The sequence below is a fragment of the Lissotriton vulgaris genome, chromosome 4_1 (assembly GCF_964263255.1).
Source record: "Lissotriton vulgaris chromosome 4_1, aLisVul1.2, whole genome shotgun sequence".
Lineage (NCBI taxonomy): Eukaryota > Metazoa > Chordata > Amphibia > Caudata > Salamandridae > Lissotriton > Lissotriton vulgaris.
The window spans coordinates 760,033,038-760,053,079 of NC_141691.1; the positions used below are offsets into that span (position 1 = coordinate 760,033,038).

Below are 20,042 nucleotides of genomic sequence, written 5' to 3' on the forward strand. Positions count from 1 at the left end.
TAGTTTATGGCATTCAGGTAATTGAAATGCTTGAGCTCTCCAAAAAATTATTATATGATTATGCTTTGTCTGAAGAAAGAAGAGTATTCTCAGTCGCTTGCAGCAACCCAGAACCGGGGCACATGCTGGGTAATGCTGCATATCTAGCACTTTTTTTAGGTTTTGCCTCGCGAAAAGATGCGCTCTGCGCATCTTTTTTGCGCAGGCAAAAACCTAATGAGAACTGTAGTGTGAGTTTGGGTCGGCCCTCGTCATTCATTGGCTGGCTCCATAAATGGAGCCTAGCCATTGGACGAGGGGCCTGTCCGTCAATGCCGGAGGAGACACGGGGGCGTTCCCGAGATTCTTTGGCTTTTGCCGACGTCACGCGACGTCAGGCGAAAGCCGGGAACGCCCCCGAATCTGGTCCGGCCGGGCCGCAAGCAAGCCGTAAGTCCCGCCGCCTCTTGTTTGTTAAGCATCTGGACTTTAAGTGATTTGCCCAGAAGCGCACGATGCCCAGCTGCGGAGAATCGAACCTATCTCCCCACTTCTGAAAATCAGCTTCTCTGGCCGTAACCTCACATTGGTGGCGCTGCATGTTTGTCGGGTGTGAATTTCCGAGTTTGTTTGTTAAGCATCGGGACTTTAAGTGATTTGCCCAGAAGCGCACGATGCCCAGAATCGAACCTATCTCCATACTTCTGAAAATCAGCATCTCTGGCCGTAACCCCACATTGGTGGCGCTGCATGTTTGTCGGGTGTGAATTTCCGAGTTTGTTTGTTAAGCATCGGGACTTTAAGTGATTTGCCCAGAAGCGCACGATGCCCAGCTGCGGAGAATCGAACCTATCTCCCCACTTCTGAAAATCAGCATCTCTGGCCGTAACCCCACATTGGTGGCGCTGCATGTTTGTCGGGTGTGAATTTCCGAGTTTACAGGAGCGTGCCTACAGTTCTGTCACAGTAGTGAATGAGCAGGTCTGACAGTCTGAAAACTGCACACTGTATCACTCCGTGAGAGAAAAGAGGCAAGCTCCCGTGTGCGACAGGTGGCATGGTGTATACAGGCCCTGCAAAGCACGGTGCGTGCGTTCAGGGGTTGGCTGGACCAAGGATTCTATATTACACAGATCTGTGAGGGCTGGAGCTGTGACGTGGGAGCCACGCACCATCCTCATACTTACTACTAAGGAAAACATGCAGCATGTCACTGCGCGGAGCCTAGTCTCCCAGCATGCTCGGCGGTATGCCATTATTTGCACTTCTAGTCAAGTGAGCCCTCACCTATGCACTCAGAGTGGAGCTTCAGAGTGGAGCTTCAGAGTGGAGCTTCAGAGTGGAGCTTCAGAGTGGAGCTTCAGAGTGGAGCTTCAGAGTGGAGCTTCAGAGTGGAGCTTCAGAGTGCAGAGTGGAGCTTCAGAGTGGAGCTTCAGAGTGGAGCTTCAGAGTGGAGCTTCAGAGTGGAGCTTCAGAGTGGAGCTTCAGAGTGGAACTTCAGAGTGGAGCTTCAGAGTGGAGCTTCAGAGTGGAGCTTCAGAGTGGAGCTTCAGAGTGGAGCTTCAGAGTGGAGCTTCAGAGTGGAGCTTCAGAGTGGAGCTTCAGAGTGCAGAGTGGAGCTTCAGAGTGCAGAGTGGAGCTTCAGAGTGCAGAGTGGAGCTTCAGAGTGGAGCTTCAGAGTGGAGCTTCAGAGTGGAGCTTCAGAGTGGAGCTTCAGAGTGGAGCTTCAGAGTGGAGCTTCAGAGTGGAACTTCAGAGTGGAGCTTCAGAGTGGAGCTTCAGAGTGGAGCTTCAGAGTGGAGCTTCAGAGTGCAGAGTGGAGCTTCAGAGTGGAGCTTCAGAGTGGAGCTTCAGAGTGGAGCTTCAGAGTGGAGCTTCAGAGTGGAGCTTCAGAGTGGAACTTCAGAGTGGAGCTTCAGAGTGGAGCTTCAGAGTGGAGCTTCAGAGTGGAGCTTCAGAGTGGAGCTTCAGAGTGGAGCTTCAGAGTGGAGCTTCAGAGTGGAGCTTCAGAGTGGAGCTTCAGAGTGCAGATTCAGAGTGGAGCTTCAGAGTGCAGAGTGGAGCTTCAGAGTGCAGATTCAGAGTGGAGCTTCAGAGTGCAGAGTGGAGCTTCAGAGTGCAGATTCAGAGTGGAGCTTCAGAGTGCAGATTCAGAGTGGAGCTTCAGAGTGCAGAGTGGAGCTTCAGAGTGCAGATTCAGAGTGGAGCTTCAGAGTGCAGAGTGGAGCTTCAGAGTGCAGATTCAGAGTGGAGCTTCAGAGTGCAGAGTGGAGCTTCAGAGTGCAGATTCAGAGTGGAGCTTCAGAGTGCAGAGTGGAGCTTCAGAGTGGAGCTTCAGAGTGGAGCTTCAGAGTGGAGCTTCAGAGTGGAGCTTCAGAGTGGAGCTTCAGAGTGGAGCTTCAGAGTGGAGCTTCAGAGTGGAGCTTCAGAGTGGAGCTTCAGAGTGCAGATTCAGAGTGGAGCTTCAGAGTGCAGAGTGGAGCTTCAGAGTGCAGATTCAGAGTGGAGCTTCAGAGTGCAGAGTGGAGCTTCAGAGTGCAGATTCAGAGTGGAGCTTCAGAGTGCAGAGTGGAGCTTCAGAGTGCAGATTCAGAGTGGAGCTTCAGAGTGCAGAGTGGAGCTTCAGAGTGCAGAGTGGAGCTTCAGAGTGGAGCTTCAGAGTGGAGCTTCAGAGTGGAGCTTCAGAGTGCAGAGTGGAGCTTCAGAGTGGAGCTTCAGAGTGGAGCTTCAGAGTGGAGCTTCAGAGTGGAGCTTCAGAGTGCAGAGTGGAGCTTCAGAGTGGAGCTTCAGAGTGGAGCTTCAGAGTGGAGCTTCAGAGTGCAGAGTGGAGCTTCAGAGTGCAGATTCAGAGTGGAGCTTCAGAGTGCAGAGTGGAGCTTCAGAGTGGAGCTTCAGAGTGGAGCTTCAGAGTGCAGAGTGGAGCTTCAGAGTGGAGCTTCAGAGTGGAGCTTCAGAGTGGAGCTTCAGAGTGGAGCTTCAGAGTGGAGCTTCAGAGTGGAGCTTCAGAGTGGAGCTTCAGAGTGGAGCTTCAGAGTGCAGAGTGGAGCTTCAGAGTGCAGATTCAGAGTGGAGCTTCAGAGTGCAGAGTGGAGCTTCAGAGTGCAGATTCAGAGTGGAGCTTCAGAGTGCAGAGTGGAGCTTCAGAGTGGAGCTTCAGAGTGGAGCTTCAGAGTGCAGAGTGGAGCTTCAGAGTGGAGCTTCAGAGTGCAGAGTGGAGCTTCAGAGTGGAGCTTCAGAGTGGAGCTTCAGAGTGGAGCTTCAGAGTGGAGCTTCAGAGTGGAGCTTCAGAGTGGAGCTTCAGAGTGGAGCTTCAGAGTGGAGCTTCAGAGTGGAGCTTCAGAGTGGAGCTTCAGAGTGGAGCTTCAGAGTGGAGCTTCAGAGTGGAGCTTCAGAGTGCAGAGTGGAGCTTCAGAGTGCAGATTCAGAGTGGAGCTTCAGAGTGCAGAGTATAGCTTCAGAGTGCAGATTCAGAGTGGAGCTTCAGAGTGCAGAGTGGAGCTTCAGAGTGGAGCTTCAGAGTGGAGCTTCAGAGTGGAGCTTCAGAGTGGAGCTTCAGAGTGGAGCTTCAGAGTGGAGCTTCAGAGTGGAGCTTCAGAGTGCAGAGTGGAGCTTCAGAGTGCAGATTCAGAGTGGAGCTTCAGAGTGCAGAGTGGAGCTTCAGAGTGCAGATTCAGAGTGGAGCTTCAGAGTGCAGAGTGGAGCTTCAGAGTGCAGATTCAGAGTGGAGCTTCAGAGTGCAGAGTGGAGCTTCAGAGTGCAGATTCAGAGTGCAGATTCAGAGTGGAGCTTCAGAGTGGAGCTTCAGAGTGCAGAGTGGAGCTTCAGAGTGGAGCTTCAGAGTGCAGAGTGGAGCTTCAGAGTGCAGATTCAGAGTGGAGCTTCAGAGTGCAGAGTGGAGCTTCAGAGTGGAGCTTCAGAGTGGAGCTTCAGAGTGGAGCTTCAGAGTGGAGCTTCAGAGTGGAGCTTCAGAGTGGAGCTTCAGAGTGGAGCTTCAGAGTGGAGCTTCAGAGTGGAGCTTCAGAGTGGAGCTTCAGAGTGGAGCTTCAGAGTGGAGCTTCAGAGTGGAGCTTCAGAGTGGAGCTTCAGAGTGGAGCTTCAGAGTGGAGCTTCAGAGTGCAGAGTGGAGCTTCAGAGTGGAGCTTCAGAGTGGAGCTTCAGAGTGCAGAGTGGAGCTTCAGAGTGGAGCTTCAGAGTGGAGCTTCAGAGTGGAGCTTCAGAGTGGAGCTTCAGAGTGGAGCTTCAGAGTGCAGATTCAGAGTGCAGATTCAGAGTGGAGCTTCAGAGTGGAGCTTCAGAGTGCAGAGTGGAGCTTCAGAGTGGAGCTTCAGAGTGCAGAGTGGAGCTTCAGAGTGCAGATTCAGAGTGGAGCTTCAGAGTGCAGAGTGGAGCTTCAGAGTGCAGAGTGCAGAGTGGAGCTTCAGAGTGGAGCTTCAGAGTGCAGAGTGGAGCTTCAGAGTGGAGCTTCAGAGTGGAGCTTCAGAGTGGAGCTTCAGAGTGGAGCTTCAGAGTGGAGCTTCAGAGTGGAGCTTCAGAGTGGAGCTTCAGAGTGGAGCTTCAGAGTGGAGCTTCAGAGTGGAGCTTCAGAGTGGAGCTTCAGAGTGGAGCTTCAGAGTGCAGAGTGGAGCTTCAGAGTGGAGCTTCAGAGTGGAGCTTCAGAGTGGAGCTTCAGAGTGGAGCTTCAGAGTGGAGCTTCAGAGTGGAGCTTCAGAGTGGAGCTTCAGAGTGGAGCTTCAGAGTGGAGCTTCAGAGTGCAGAGTGGAGCTTCAGAGTGGAGCTTCAGAGTGGAGCTTCAGAGTGGAGCTTCAGAGTGGAGCTTCAGAGTGGAGCTTCAGAGTGGAGCTTCAGAGTGGAGCTTCAGAGTGGAGCTTCAGAGTGCAGATTCAGAGTGGAGCTTCAGAGTGCAGATTCAGAGTGCAGATTCAGAGTGGAGCTTCAGAGTGGAGCTTCAGAGTGCAGAGTGGAGCTTCAGAGTGGAGCTTCAGAGTGCAGAGTGGAGCTTCAGAGTGCAGATTCAGAGTGGAGCTTCAGAGTGCAGAGTGGAGCTTCAGAGTGCAGAGTGCAGAGTGGAGCTTCAGAGTGCAGAGTGGAGCTTCAGAGTGCAGAGTGCAGAGTGGAGCTTCAGAGTGGAGCTTCAGAGTGCAGAGTGGAGCTTCAGAGTGGAGCTTCAGAGTGGAGCTTCAGAGTGGAGCTTCAGAGTGGAGCTTCAGAGTGGAGCTTCAGAGTGGAGCTTCAGAGTGGAGCTTCAGAGTGGAGCTTCAGAGTGGAGCTTCAGAGTGGAGCTTCAGAGTGGAGCTTCAGAGTGGAGCTTCAGAGTGCAGAGTTGCAGAGTGGAGCTTCAGAGTGCAGAGTGGAGCTTCAGAGTGCAGAGTGGAGCTTCAGAGTGCAGAGTGGAGCTTCAGAGTGCAGAGTGGAGCTTCAGAGTGCAGAGTGGAGCTTCAGAGTGCAGAGTGGAGCTTCAGAGTGGAGCTTCAGAGTGCAGAGTGGAGCTTCAGAGTGCAGATTCAGGGAGCTTCAGAGTGCAGAGTGGAGCTTCAGAGTGCAGAGTGGAGCTTCAGAGTGCAGAGTGGAGCTTCAGAGTGCAGAGTGGAGCTTCAGAGTGGAGCTTCAGAGTGGAGCTTCAGAGTGGAGCTTCAGAGTGGAGCTTCGGAGTGGAGCTTCGGAGTGGAGCTTCAGAGTGCAGAGTGGAGCTTCGGAGTGGAGCTTCAGAGTGCAGAGTGGAGCTTCGGAGTGGAGCTTCAGAGTGCAGAGTGGAGCTTCGGAGTGGAGCTTCAGAGTGCAGAGTGGAGCTTCGGAGTGGAGCTTCAGAGTGCAGAGTGGAGCTTCGGAGTGGAGCTTCAGAGTGCAGAGTGGAGCTTCAGAGTGCAGAGTGCAGAGTGGAGCTTCAGAGTGCAGATTCAGAGTGGAGCTTCAGAGTGCAGATTCAGAGTGGAGCTTCAGAGTGCAGAGTGGAGCTTCAGAGTGCAGAGTGCAGAGTGGAGCTTCAGAGTGGAGCTTCAGAGTGCAGAGTGGAGCTTCAGAGTGGAGCTTCAGAGTGGAGCTTCAGAGTGGAGCTTCAGAGTGGAGCTTCAGAGTGGAGCTTCAGAGTGGAGCTTCAGAGTGGAGCTTCAGAGTGGAGCTTCAGAGTGGAGCTTCAGAGTGGAGCTTCAGAGTGGAGCTTCAGAGTGCAGAGTTGCAGAGTGGAGCTTCAGAGTGCAGAGTGGAGCTTCAGAGTGCAGAGTGGAGCTTCAGAGTGCAGAGTGGAGCTTCAGAGTGCAGAGTGGAGCTTCAGAGTGCAGAGTGGAGCTTCAGAGTGCAGAGTGGAGCTTCAGAGTGGAGCTTCAGAGTGCAGAGTGGAGCTTCAGAGTGCAGATTCAGGGAGCTTCAGAGTGCAGAGTGGAGCTTCAGAGTGCAGAGTGGAGCTTCAGAGTGCAGAGTGGAGCTTCAGAGTGGAGCTTCAGAGTGGAGCTTCAGAGTGGAGCTTCAGAGTGGAGCTTCAGAGTGGAGCTTCGGAGTGGAGCTTCGGAGTGGAGCTTCAGAGTGCAGAGTGGAGCTTCGGAGTGGAGCTTCAGAGTGCAGAGTGGAGCTTCGGAGTGGAGCTTCAGAGTGCAGAGTGGAGCTTCGGAGTGGAGCTTCAGAGTGCAGAGTGGAGCTTCGGAGTGGAGCTTCAGAGTGCAGAGTGGAGCTTCAGAGTGCAGAGTGGAGCTTCAGAGTGCAGAGTGGAGCTTCAGAGTGGAGCTTCAGAGTGCAGAGTGGAGCTTCAGAGTGGAGCTTCAGAGTGGAGCTTCAGAGTGGAGCTTCAGAGTGCAGATTCAGGGAGCTTCAGAGTGCAGAGTGGAGCTTCAGAGTGCAGAGTGGAGCTTCAGAGTGCAGAGTGGAGCTTCAGAGTGCAGAGTGGAGCTTCAGAGTGCAGAGTGGAGCTTCAGAGTGGAGCTTCAGAGTGGAGCTTCAGAGTGGAGCTTCAGAGTGGAGCTTCAGAGTGGAGCTTCAGAGTGGAGCTTCAGAGTGGAGCTTCAGAGTGGAGCTTCAGAGTGGAGCTTCAGAGTGCAGAGTGGAGCTTCGGAGTGGAGCTTCAGAGTGCAGAGTGGAGCTTCGGAGTGGAGCTTCAGAGTGCAGAGTGGAGCTTCGGAGTGGAGCTTCAGAGTGCAGAGTGGAGCTTCGGAGTGGAGCTTCAGAGTGGAGCTTCAGAGTGGAGCTTCAGAGTGGAGCTTCAGAGTGGAGCTTCAGAGTGGAGCTTCAGAGTGGAGCTTCAGAGTGGAGCTTCAGAGTGCAGAGTGGAGCTTCAGAGTGCAGAGTGGAGCTTCAGAGTGGAGCTTCAGAGTGGAGCTTCAGAGTGGAGCTTCAGAGTGGAGCTTCAGAGTGGAGCTTCAGAGTGGAGCTTCAGAGTGGAGCTTCAGAGTGGAGCTTCAGAGTGGAGCTTCAGAGTGCAGAGTGGAGCTTCAGAGTGCAGAGTGGAGCTTCAGAGTGCAGAGTGGAGCTTCAGAGTGCAGAGTGGAGCTTCAGAGTGCAGAGTGGAGCTTCAGAGTGCAGAGTGGAGCTTCAGAGTGCAGAGTGGAGCTTCAGAGTGCAGAGTGGAGCTTCAGAGTGGAGCTTCAGAGTGGAGCTTCAGAGTGGAGCTTCAGAGTGGAGCTTCAGAGTGGAGCTTCAGAGTGGAGCTTCAGAGTGGAGCTTCAGAGTGGAGAGTGGAGCTTCAGAGTGGAGAGTGGAGCTTCAGAGTGGAGAGTGGAGCTTCAGAGTGGAGAGTGGAGCTTCAGAGTGGAGAGTGGAGCTTCAGAGTGGAGAGTGGAGCTTCAGAGTGGAGCTTCAGAGTGGAGCTTCAGAGTGGAGCTTCAGAGTGGAGCTTCAGAGTGGAGCTTCAGAGTGGAGCTTCAGAGTGGAGCTTCAGAGTGGAGCTTCAGAGTGGAGCTTCAGAGTGGAGCTTCAGAGTGCAGAGTGGAGCTTCAGAGTGCAGAGTGGAGCTTCAGAGTGCAGAGTGGAGCTTCAGAGTGGAGCTTCAGAGTGCAGAGTGGAGCTTCAGAGTGCAGAGTGGAGCTTCAGAGTGCAGAGTGGAGCTTCAGAGTGCAGAGTGGAGCTTCAGAGTGGAGCTTCAGAGTGCAGAGTGGAGCTGCAGAGTGGAGCTGCAGAGTGGAGCTGCAGAGTGGAGCTGCAGAGTGGAGCTGCAGAGTGGAGCTGCAGAGTGGAGCTGCAGAGTGGAGCTGCAGAGTGGAGCTGCAGAGTGGAGCTGCAGAGTGGAGCTGCAGAGTGGAGCTGCAGAGTGGAGCTGCAGAGTGGAGCTTCAGAGTGGAGCTTCAGAGTGGAGCTTCAGAGTGGAGCTTCAGAGTGGAGCTTCAGAGTGGAGCTTCAGAGTGGAGCTTCAGAGTGCAGAGTGGAGCTGCAGAGTGGAGCTTCAGAGTGCAGAGTGGAGCTGCAGAGTGGAGCTTCAGAGTGCAGAGTGGAGCTTCAGAGTGCAGAGTGGAGCTTCAGAGTGCAGAGTGGAGCTTCAGAGTGCAGAGTGGAGCTTCAGAGTGCAGAGTGGAGCTTCAGAGTGCAGAGTGGAGCTTCAGAGTGGAGCTTCAGAGTGGAGCTTCAGAGTGGAGCTTCAGAGTGGAGCTTCAGAGTGGAGCTTCAGAGTGGAGCTTCAGAGTGGAGCTTCAGAGTGGAGCTTCAGAGTGGAGCTTCAGAGTGGAGCTTCAGAGTGGAGCTTCAGAGTGCAGAGTGGAGCTTCAGAGCGCAGAGTGGAGCTTCAGAGTGGAGCTTCAGAGTGGAGCTTCAGAGTGGAGCTTCAGAGTGGAGCTTCAGAGTGGAGCTTCAGAGTGGAGCTTCAGAGTGGAGCTTCAGAGTGGAGCTTCAGAGCGCAGAGTGGAGCTTCAGAGCGCAGAGTGGAGCTTCAGAGCGCAGAGTGGAGCTTCAGAGCGCAGAGTGGAGCTTCAGAGCGCAGAGTGGAGCTTCAGAGCGCAGAGTGGAGCTTCAGAGCGCAGAGTGGAGCTTCAGAGCGCAGAGTGGAGCTTCAGAGTGCAGAGTGGAGCTTCAGAGCGCAGAGTGGAGCTTCAGAGTGGAGCTTCAGAGTGGAGCTTCAGAGTGGAGCTTCAGAGTGGAGCTTCAGAGTGGAGCTTCAGAGTGGAGCTTCAGAGTGGAGCTTCAGAGTGGAGCTTCAGAGCGGAGCTTCAGAGCGGAGCTTCAGAGCGGAGCTTCAGAGCGGAGCTTCAGAGTGCAGAGTGGAGCTTCAGAGTGCAGAGTGGAGCTTCAGAGCGGAGCTTCAGAGTGGAGCTTCAGAGTGCAGAGTGGAGCTTCAGAGTGCAGAGTGGAGCTTCAGAGTGGAGCTTCAGAGTGGAGCTTCAGAGTGGAGCTTCAGAGTGGAGCTTCAGAGTGGAGCTTCAGAGTGGAGCTTCAGAGTGGAGCTTCAGAGTGGAGCTTCAGAGCGGAGCTTCAGAGCGGAGCTTCAGAGTGCAGAGTGGAGCTTCAGAGTGCAGAGTGGAGCTTCAGAGCGCAGAGTGGAGCTTCAGAGCGCAGAGTGGAGCTTCAGAGCGCAGAGTGGAGCTTCAGAGTGGAGCTTCAGAGTGGAGCTTCAGAGCGGAGCTTCAGAGCGGAGCTTCAGAGCGGAGCTTCAGAGCGGAGCTTCAGAGCGGAGCTTCAGAGTGGAGCTTCAGAGTGGAGCTTCAGAGTGGAGCTTCAGAGCGGAGCTTCAGAGTGGAGCTTCAGAGCGGAGCTTCAGAGCGGAGCTTCAGAGCGGAGCTTCAGAGCGGAGCTTCAGAGTGCAGAGTGGAGCTTCAGAGTGCAGAGTGGAGCTTCAGAGTGCAGAGTGGAGCTTCAGAGCGGAGCTTCAGAGTGGAGCTTCAGAGTGCAGAGTGGAGCTTCAGAGTGGAGCTTCAGAGTGGAGCTTCAGAGTGGAGCTTCAGAGTGGAGCTTCAGAGTGGAGCTTCAGAGTGGAGCTTCAGAGTGGAGCTTCAGAGTGGAGCTTCAGAGTGGAGCTTCAGAGTGGAGCTTCAGAGTGGAGCTTCAGAGTGGAGCTTCAGAGTGGAGCTTCAGAGTGCAGAGTGGAGCTTCAGAGTGGAGCTTCAGAGTGCAGAGTGGAGCTTCAGAGTGGAGCTTCAGAGTGGAGCTTCAGAGTGCAGAGTGGAGCTTCAGAGTGGAGCTTCAGAGTGGAGCTTCAGAGTGGAGCTTCAGAGTGGAGCTTCAGAGTGGAGCTTCAGAGTGGAGCTTCAGAGTGCAGAGTGGAGCTTCAGAGTGCAGAGTGGAGCTTCAGAGTGCAGAGTGGAGCTTCAGAGCGCAGAGTGGAGCTTCAGAGCGCAGAGTGGAGCTTCAGAGTGGAGCTTCAGAGTGCAGAGTGGAGCTTCAGAGTGGAGCTTCAGAGTGGAGCTTCAGAGTGCAGAGTGGAGCTTCAGAGTGCAGAGTGGAGCTTCAGAGTGGAGCTTCAGAGTGGAGCTTCAGAGTGCAGAGTGGAGCTTCAGAGTGCAGAGTGGAGCTTCAGAGTGCAGAGTGGAGCTTCAGAGCGCAGAGTGGAGCTTCAGAGCGCAGAGTGGAGCTTCAGAGCGCAGAGTGGAGCTTCAGAGCGCAGAGTGGAGCTTCAGAGCGCAGAGTGGAGCTTCAGAGTGGAGCTTCAGAGTGGAGCTTCAGAGTGGAGCTTCAGAGTGGAGCTTCAGAGTGGAGCTTCAGAGTGGAGCTTCAGAGTGGAGCTTCAGAGTGGAGCTTCAGAGTGGAGCTTCAGAGTGGAGCTTCAGAGTGCAGAGTGGAGCTTCAGAGTGGAGCTTCAGAGTGCAGAGTGGAGCTTCAGAGTGAAGCTTCAGAGTGCAGAGTGGAGCTTCAGAGTGGAGCTTCAGAGTGCAGAGTGGAGCTTCAGAGTGGAGCTTCAGAGTGCAGAGTGGAGCTTCAGAGTGGAACTTCAGAGTGCAGAGTGGAGCTTCAGAGTGGAGCTTCAGAGTGCAGAGTGGAGCTTCAGAGTGGAGCTTCAGAGTGCAGAGTGGAGCTTCAGAGTGGAACTTCAGAGTGCAGAGTGGAGCTTCAGAGTGGAGCTTCAGAGTGCAGAGTGGAGCTTCAGAGTGGAGCTTCAGAGTGCAGAGTGGAGCTTCAGAGTGCAGAGTGGAGCTTCAGAGTGGAGCTTCAGAGTGCAGAGTGGAGCTTCAGAGTGAAGCTTCAGAGTGCAGAGTGGAGCTTCAGAGTGGAGCTTCAGAGTGCAGAGTGGAGCTTCAGAGTGGAGCTTCAGAGTGCAGAGTGGAGCTTCAGAGTGGAACTTCAGAGTGCAGAGTGGAGCTTCAGAGTGGAGCTTCAGAGTGCAGAGTGGAGCTTCAGAGTGGAGCTTCAGAGTGCAGAGTGGAGCTTCAGAGTGCAGAGTGGAGCTTCAGAGTGGAGCTTCAGAGTGCAGAGTGGAGCTTCAGAGTGCAGAGTGGAGCTTCAGAGTGGAGCTTCAGAGTGCAGAGTGGAGCTTCAGAGTGAAGCTTCAGAGTGCAGAGTGGAGCTTCAGAGTGGAGCTTCAGAGTGCAGAGTGGAGCTTCAGAGTGGAGCTTCAGAGTGCAGAGTGGAGCTTCAGAGTGGAACTTCAGAGTGCAGAGTGGAGCTTCAGAGTGGAGCTTCAGAGTGCAGAGTGGAGCTTCAGAGTGGAGCTTCAGAGTGCAGAGTGGAGCTTCAGAGTGCAGAGTGGAGCTTCAGAGTGCAGAGTGGAGCTTCAGAGTGCAGAGTGGAGCTTCAGAGTGGAGCTTCAGAGTGGAGCTTCAGAGTGGAGCTTCAGAGTGGAGCTTCAGAGTGGAGCTTCAGAGTGGAGCTTCAGAGTGCAGAGTGGAGCTTCAGAGTGCAGATTCAGAGTGGAGCTTCAGAGTGCAGAGTGGAGCTTCAGAGTGGAGCTTCAGAGTGGAGCTTCAGAGTTCAGAGTGGAGCTTCAGAGTGGAGCTTCAGAGTGCAGAGTGGAGCTTCAGAGTGGAGCTTCAGAGTGGAGCTTCAGAGTGCAGAGTGGAGCTTCAGAGTGCAGAGTGGAGCTTCAGAGTGCAGAGTGGAGCTTCAGAGTGGAGCTTCAGAGTGGAGCTTCAGAGTGGAGCTTCAGAGTGGAGCTTCAGAGTGGAGCTTCAGAGTGGAGCTTCAGAGTGCAGAGTGGAGCTTCAGAGTGCAGAGTGGAGCTTCAGAGTGGAGCTTCAGAGTGCAGAGTGGAGCTTCAGAGTGGAGCTTCAGAGTGCAGAGTGGAGCTTCAGAGTGCAGAGTGGAGCTTCAGAGTGCAGAGTGGAGATTCAGAGTGCAGATTCAGAGTGCAGAGTGCAGATTCAGAGTGGAGCTTCAGAGTTCAGATTCAGAGTGGAGCTTCAGAGTGCAGAGTGGAGCTTCAGAGTGGAGCTTCAGAGTGCAGAGTGGAGCTTCAGAGTGGAGCTTCAGAGTGCAGAGTGGAGCTTCAGAGTGGAGCTTCAGAGTGCAGAGTGGAGCTTCAGAGTGGAGCTTCAGAGTGCAGAGTGGAGCTTCAGAGTGCAGAGTGGAGCTTCAGAGTGCAGAGTGGAGCTTCAGAGTGCAGAGTGGAGCTTCAGAGTGCAGAGTGGAGCTTCAGAGTGGAGCTTCAGAGTGGAGCTTCAGAGTGCAGAGTGGAGCTTCAGAATGCAGAGTGGAGCTTCAGAATGCAGAGTGGAGCTTCAGAGTGTCAAGAGCAATGCCAATAGCTCTAACTTGAACAAAGGCAAAACCATTGCATTGTAAATGCTTGTTTACCCATCCGAGGTATGGGCATGATAGTTACTTGCCTCGTGTACCAGAGAACATCTCTCTCAGAAGAATTTGAATGCAAGGCACAGGTCTGCAGAAAAGCCAAAAAGCACTGCCAATGCCAGTAGGGCTGACTTTAAAGCAATGGTGTTGGTAATGCAAAGGAATACAAGTAGATAGCATGGGAATGTATATGTATTTGTATGGAAGCAAAGAACTGTAGATTAATGTTGGTGTAGGTTAAAGGTTCAGTTGACTGTTGGGACTGTCAAGCCTGACCTTAAAATCCATGTTGGTTGAAGACTGCCCTCATCCCATCCGCCTCATCCCATCTGTGCTGCTGCTGCCAGAGAAAAACACCATCAATTATCTAGTTGTCTCAGAGGCTTTAATAGCATCACAATTTAATTTGTGTGCCCCTGAAAGTTTAAGCTCAGGCAGCTGGATACATAAACAAAATGATCACAGCTTTGTGAAGGGCAAGCACTTTTTGTGGAAGCATAGGGCTTCTGCATAATCAAAACATGTACTTGTAGTTCCTAACGTGGACGGAGTCAAAGCCCCTCTTCTGGTAATTTTCACACAATTGTCTGGTGAAATCTGGTTTTCAAGCCCAACCATAAAAACTGCAATGGTACAGTCTTTCTGTTTACAGATAACGCATATGCTCATAAATAAAAATTAACAAAGTAACCCGAACTGGTATTTAGGAACACATTTCAAGCTGGTGGAAGTAAGTTATCATTGGTCTCTAAAGAAAATGCTGAGGAGACGTTTTGGGCCTCGCACATCCCAAAGCTGAAATAGTTTTTTTTTTCTAACCTCTATAGTTAATATTACTTGTTCAGTAGATTTAGTTTGCCTTGTAACTAAAAGTGTGAAGTATGTTGATGTTTAATTTGTAAAAACTGTATGCAGGTAACTACCTCTATATTCGTTTAGCCTTCATAGCAAACTGTTGCATACCGCTAATTAAATCGCCCACGCAAGTACATTTAAAGTAGTTAAAAATGAGTATGAACTGGTGAAAATGCAACTAGGTGTGCAAGGCTTCATTAAGGTGATTATGTGAGGGATCCCCAAGCTTATGTACTAAGTGCAAGTTTTAGTAAGTGCGTGGTGCCCAATTCTTAAATACATCCCGAGTTGCTCTGAAGTGATCAGATATCATTTACACGCATTATCACTCTACTGAGTCACGGGCAATGAATTTACAAATGGATTTAATCTCGATGACAGACGTTTTCGTGTGATCAGATCTGTGCACAGGGACAGACCAGAGGTGTCCCTCTCTGGAAACGTATGCCAAAGTAGTGAACGCCTACATAGTCGCAAGTATTCGTGGATTTGGTATTCATGGACTTTTCAGCAAGCACGCTACTGCCCTGAAAATGAGCAGAGATTTACTCCTGTCTAACTCGCAAGTTAGGTGATATTGATGTACTTTCCGCATACACGTTTTTGCCTCGAAAATGGTCCGAGATTTACTCCAGAGGTGAAGGGCTGGGTTGGTTGGTGGTTGTTTTGTTTGTGTATGGGAAGTAACCCGTTTATCCATAGAAAAACAGAACAAATATATTTCATTGTGACATTTCCGTGTGCAGAAATGTATTCAACCACAGGTTTTCAGGAACAGTTACGAAATTCGTTTATAATTCTAAAAGGGCAAAATGTAAGGCAGAAAGTAATTGGAAGCCTACGCGAGTCAATTTCTATATTGTATGACATTTTTTTCCAAATGGCCATTCAGTGTAAGAGCCCCTTCTAATGTTCTCACATGCAATAACACTGCTGTGCAACTGCAATTTCAAAGTACGAAAATTGTCAGTCATTGATATTGTAATTGATATAAACGAGCAACAATGAACAGCTTTGATAGGAAGAGTATGCCGACTGACTGCAGGAGAAAAGCTGACGTTCTGTGTGCTTGGTAATGAAGTTGATTAAGGTTAGCGCCGAGAGACCCTTCGGGCGGTGGGCGCTTTAGAAATGCAGTCAGCCAGCTTCCAATCACCTCTTACAAATCTTTGAGAATCCTACAGGTATTTAGCTTTACCATATCCCATGAATCACTCATGACCATTGAGGAACCGTTTCTCCTCTGCATGTGAGTTTGGTTAACGTCCTAGGACAAACAATAGATTGTAAGATAGTGCAGGAAGCCTCCTAGAATTGTACTCACAAGCGATGCTCTGGGCCGTCCTCAACGTGCATCTGGTTCTCTCTCCCTCCCATCCTCAGGACACCTTCCTTCCACATGTGGAGTGCGGCACGGTGACTCTGATCGGGGCGACCACGGAAAACCCTTCCTTCCAGGTGAACACCGCGCTGCTGAGCCGCTGCCGAGTGATCGTCCTCGAGAAGCTGTCGGTGGAGGCGATGGGGGCTATTCTGATGAGAGCCGTCCACTCCCTGGGGATCCGAGTGCTGGACCAAGACGGGCCCGGTGACGCGGAGGACGGCGGCAGCGGCGATGAGTAAGTGATACACACGGAGCAGCGGTGGCAAGTTGACAAAGGGAGGTGAGGGGTGGGGGGCGCTGCCTGACACAGTTGTCGAAACGGCAAGTACACATACCCGGGGCTTAGGAAAGTTTTACAGCTATCTGTTTTCATCCAAGCGTGCTACTGCGTGCTCCGTGTCGGCATCCGTGGGGGAATCACTTGATGTGATCTAGTGCGGTGTCTGTCAAGCGATGAATTGACATATTCCCCACCAGATTATTTCCATCAGATAAGGTGTTTATTCTGGGTTATTATTATATATAGCCTTTCCTGTTGACAGTATTTGTTGGCCCGCGGGTCCTATCCCTGCTGAAGCTGCCCAAGTCTTTAGAACGTTCTGCTTTATAATTTATTTGAGTTAAATGATCTATCTTTATTGACACCACTTTGGCTCTGGCATTTGTTTTGCATCTCAGTAAGCGCGCCAATTCAGCGCTGAGAGGAGAGGTAACCCTCGGCTTTCATCCCGAGGCAGGAGCGCAGCTGTGTGTTCTCGTTCGAGCTCTTGGAGTCAAGTGCCCGAGAGTGCTGTGCTGTCCAAGTAGGATTAGCCTCGCACTTACACGGTTTGGGCGTTGAGTGACCTTTCCCCTTGACTTGCTGAACCTTCATTTCTGTTGTGTAAATGCCCTGGATACCAGGGTTTATATTGGAAAAGAGAGTGGGCGGCATACACGGACGTTCATTCGCCACAATGCCAGGGTTCGCGGAAGTGACTACATGCCCCATTGACCTTCACTTACTCATACATATGCTTATACATACACACGCATTTACACACTCACTCACTCTGCCTACACATGCACACAGATTCACACATACACACAACCTCACTCATACACACTCTTACATAAATACACCCAAACAGCGGGCACACACACAACATACATACATTTAAAAGCCTTTTTGTACCTCAGCTGCCAGGGAAAGTCATATATTGCAGCTATTTGTGCTCCATTGTTTTGCTAAACTAATAGGGTATAATGTAATATCATTCACTATTAATATAATGAAAAAAGTACAAAAAAACAGGTGAGTGAAGCCCTCACCGACGTCGATAAGGACGAGCTGCTTCTGTTCCTACGAGTAGATACTCCTCTCAGACCCATATCATTTTATTGGTTGCCTATAAAAGGCTCACCAATAGGGCAGTTCCACAATAATTACGCTTTCCATACAAAGTCATGACATTTTATTAATAGATTTTTTTCATTTTGTATATATTCATAATTTTCTCCTTTTTTTTGTTTAAACACTTTTTGGTTTGCTTTTTTCTAGATCCCATTCAGTAGAAACATGTACGTATCTATTTTCAAATCCCAATGTGTAGAGAAACAAGTTGACAGTAAACATTTCATTTTTGACATATACAAAAAATATTGTTTACAGTGAAAATGCATATAAAGACATGTGAATACATTCTATTAATGTTTCTGCCACTGATTTTGCCACCGCAGATGCCAGGGTTCGCAAAGGCAGTGCCAAGGGTCACAAGGCGCATGCCAGGGGTTGCAGCAGCGACCTCAAATGACGTCCATGGCGGTATATTCAAGGGCGGCTCCTTCATGAGGGCAGAGGAGCGTTGTCCCACTGCTTTATCGCAGTGCGAGAAGCAGAAACCTACAATCCGAGAAAGCAGAAGAAGGGTTTGGTTAGGGGCAGGCGGAGTACAGGGAAGGAGTGGCATGTTGTGGGCACTGACTATTTGGTCGGCCCCAGTCATGCGGACACTCCCTTTTCTCCATGTAGGCTGCCAACATGGAGAAAACAGCCCGCCCATAGACGCCTGTGTGGTCAGAGTCCCAGCCAATCACAATGCTGCCATTGCAGCGTCGGTTGGCTTAGGGTAGGAGAGGGAGGCTGCCTCTGGCTGCTTCCTGCGAGGATGACGCTACGTGAGACCGAACTCCCAAACGTACGTTTTTTATTTTTATCGTGAAAATGAATTCCCCCTCCTCCAACCTCCAAACTCCGCGAACTCCTAAAAAAAAAAAAAGAAATGTAAGATGAGGGTTCTGCACGTCTTCGATCCCAATGAGTCTATGGTGTCGCTGAACCTGCAAGACTCGTACATTTGTGTGCCAATAGATGAATAAGACCTCTGCTTTTGCAGTAGTTTCACACCACCTCCAATTTTCGCAACTGTCCTTTGGCCTTGTATCTGCGCCATCTTGTATTCTTAAGGTTGATATTGGTGGTTGTGACACATATTCCTAGGTCCTGGATACAGGTATGCTGATACCTCATTGCTTGGCTGCTCAAGGTAGGCTCACTGCAGATTGTCTCAAACTACCTTCAGACGACTGTATAAATTCTGTCCACCCTGAGGTTTTTCATCAAGCCAGAATTCCGGCTCTGGCCAAGACAATGGATTTACTTAATCGATTTTTCTGGACAGGTCGCCCTCAGGGCCTTCCCAACCCTGCAATAAGTCTGGGATTTCAGGCTATGGTCATCATAATTTGGGCTGGGAGCATCAGTTCTGGCCCGGATGATGCAGAGGCTGGTTTGGCTCTCGGAATCCTGCATGCTGCTGGTGCCTCACACCCATTGTCCCAGCTGGACCCGTTATTGGCTATTATGACTACAGTGGACCCAGGACTGGGAAAGCCTTTCAGATAGAATCCGTCTTAGGACCTTTAGTGGCGAGTGACAGGCAAGCTTTTTTCCTTGCTCTCTCGAGATTTTAAGTTTGGACCGATGTGTATCACTGCGATAGAGAGGTCATCTGGATAAGGTGGAGATGAGAGGTTTCTGTTCTCAGCTGGAGCAGTGCCACCTCATAAATGTTCTGGAGCTGGGAGCTACCCTGGGTAGATATATCCAGGTTCAGAGGGATAGCACCACTGTCATGTGGTACTACAACAAGCAGGGCCGAATGGGCCTTGTCCTCCGGCTCTGAAGCTTTGGCGATGGCTGGCACTTAACGGAATGTCCCTGCTGGTCAGTCACCTTGTGGAATCCCTCAAAATTTGGGCAGAATAGCTCAGAAGACTTCATCTTGCCAGTCACCCGTGGTGTCTTTTCCCTGGAGATGGCACTGGGTAACTTATCCACTGGGGAGAAGACTCAATAGACTTATTTGCTACCTATAAAAACACATTTAGTCAAGTGTTTTCTACAGCGTTTTTTCCTTCTCAGGGGTCGGCAGGAGTCACATTCTGCCTTCAGTTGATACTTGTGGCCCCTGAATGGGCTAAGAGTTTCTCCTACTCTAAAATGCTGAGCCTGTATGTCTGTCCTGTATTTCGTCTTACTCTTTTGGAGTATCTGCTGTCCCAGCAGCAAGGCAGAGTGCTGGACTTGCACCACCGCAATTTTACATCTTCATGTTTTGTGTTCCAGCAGAACTAACTGGGTGCCTTGATCTAGCATCTGAGTTGGTTGCTGTAATTTTGGCTTCCTGCCACCCTTTAGCTTATCCAATTGATTTAAGCTGCTAATCCAAGTTGGTCACCTGATGTGAGAAGAAGCAGGTGAAAAAGTGTCAGGTTTACCCTCTACAGACAAGATTGTGTGTTCTCTTGCTCGTCAAAGCTTTGCTGTGGGAACTGTTCTGGGTTACTTGGAGGCCCTTTCGGGCTTCCTCTGTTTACTTGATCAGCCCTCATTCAAATCACCCATTGTGGTGCGTTTTTCTAAAAGGACTTTCACATGCCTTTATCCCTGCTCCTTTCATTAACCCTCAGTGGGGTCTTAGTTTGATACTATGATTCTAGATGTGTGCTCTTTTCAGGCTTCTCCATAGTTTGCTCTAAGACTGGGAGGGCAGGGTTAATGCTATAACGAGGGAGTCTCCAGACTCGGGGTATTGGACAATACGTTTATTGTAGATACAGCTCTCCATGCGTGGTGCCTCCACCTCCAGCCAGTGGTAACTGCCACTGCCAGGAACCCCCTTAGCAGCACCATAACCCAGCCAATCAATGATCAGCATTCCAACCTTGCATAGATATACATGGCTTGTGTTATAAAAACATGGCTAGAAGTGCTTGATGTAGATCACAAAATAGCTCCCTTCTTTTACAGCACAAGCTCTATTAGAATAACAAAATAGATATTAGCAAATGATAAGTTAATAAACATGAGAGAGAGGAATATTTAGAAATTGAATCCTAAAGACAGAAACATTTTAAAGTGAATAGGAAGTTGCTAAAACCAAGGCATACTATTAGATAACTTATATTTCTTTTTCCTCTTAACACCAAATGGGATGTGAATAATATAGTTAAAATCATCTTGCATACTTTTGCAAACAACCCAGGTCTCCAGATGCTTGAGGTCTCTGAATTGTGGGCGTTCCTATCATACCAGCAGCATCGTTACACATTCTGTCTCCATCTAAATTATCCTCCCTTGGTCCAGGAGTGTGCAGAGTCACACAATCTCGTGCCACTCACTATCTGGTGATCTCGCAACAACATGTACCCACTGCACTGATCATTACCGTTAACACATTTTCACCCTTTGTTTTCCTTCCTTGCTTTCGGAAGTGCAATACTTCACCACTCTATGGAGGTTTCATCTCTCTCTCCATTGACTAGGACTACATGCACTGATTCACTCCTTTAACCTGAAAGGGTCCATGGAACTTACTCAATCCTCTCTGAAAGCATCCTGAACGCACTTTGACCTAGTCACCAGGATGAATCCTTCCCTTACTCTTTACTTAGGCCGGAACTTGACAAAACTCTGCCAAACTTTTCTCTTCAATCAAATTTCTAATCCAAGATGGACAAAGCTTGGCAGTAGGTCTCCATCTCCTTACGCAAAAGGGAACCAATTTGGTGGCAGCATGCTCCATGGTGCGGAATGCCCACACCAAGTCCGAGACCACTTCCTCGACATCCAACCTATTAGCTAATGCTAATTGTAAAGCAGCCTTAACCATGCAATTTGCCCTCTCAACCATTCCATTGGCCTGGGAATTGT

General features: G+C 50.6%; 2 protein-coding genes across 4 annotated transcripts in view; one reads left to right on the plus strand and one right to left on the minus strand.

Annotated features, from left to right (window-relative positions):
* Window positions 1-14,910, minus strand: part of MYLK4 (myosin light chain kinase family member 4) — a 997,611-nt gene extending 982,701 nt beyond the window's left edge. For both annotated transcript variants that reach the window (XM_086965066.1, XM_086965064.1), the window contains exon 1: window positions 14,789-14,910. In XM_086965066.1, the coding sequence (XP_086821192.1) occupies window positions 14,789-14,865 (77 nt within the window). In that variant the 5' untranslated portion in view covers window positions 14,866-14,910. The remainder of the gene's footprint in view (window positions 1-14,788) is intronic.
* WRNIP1 (WRN helicase interacting protein 1) overlaps window positions 1-20,042 on the plus strand; it is a 488,996-nt gene that overhangs the window by 148,530 nt on the left and 320,424 nt on the right. For both annotated transcript variants that reach the window (XM_086965069.1, XM_086965070.1), the window contains exon 3: window positions 14,848-15,083. In XM_086965069.1, coding sequence (XP_086821195.1) covers window positions 14,848-15,083 — 236 coding nt within the window. The remainder of the gene's footprint in view (window positions 1-14,847; window positions 15,084-20,042) is intronic.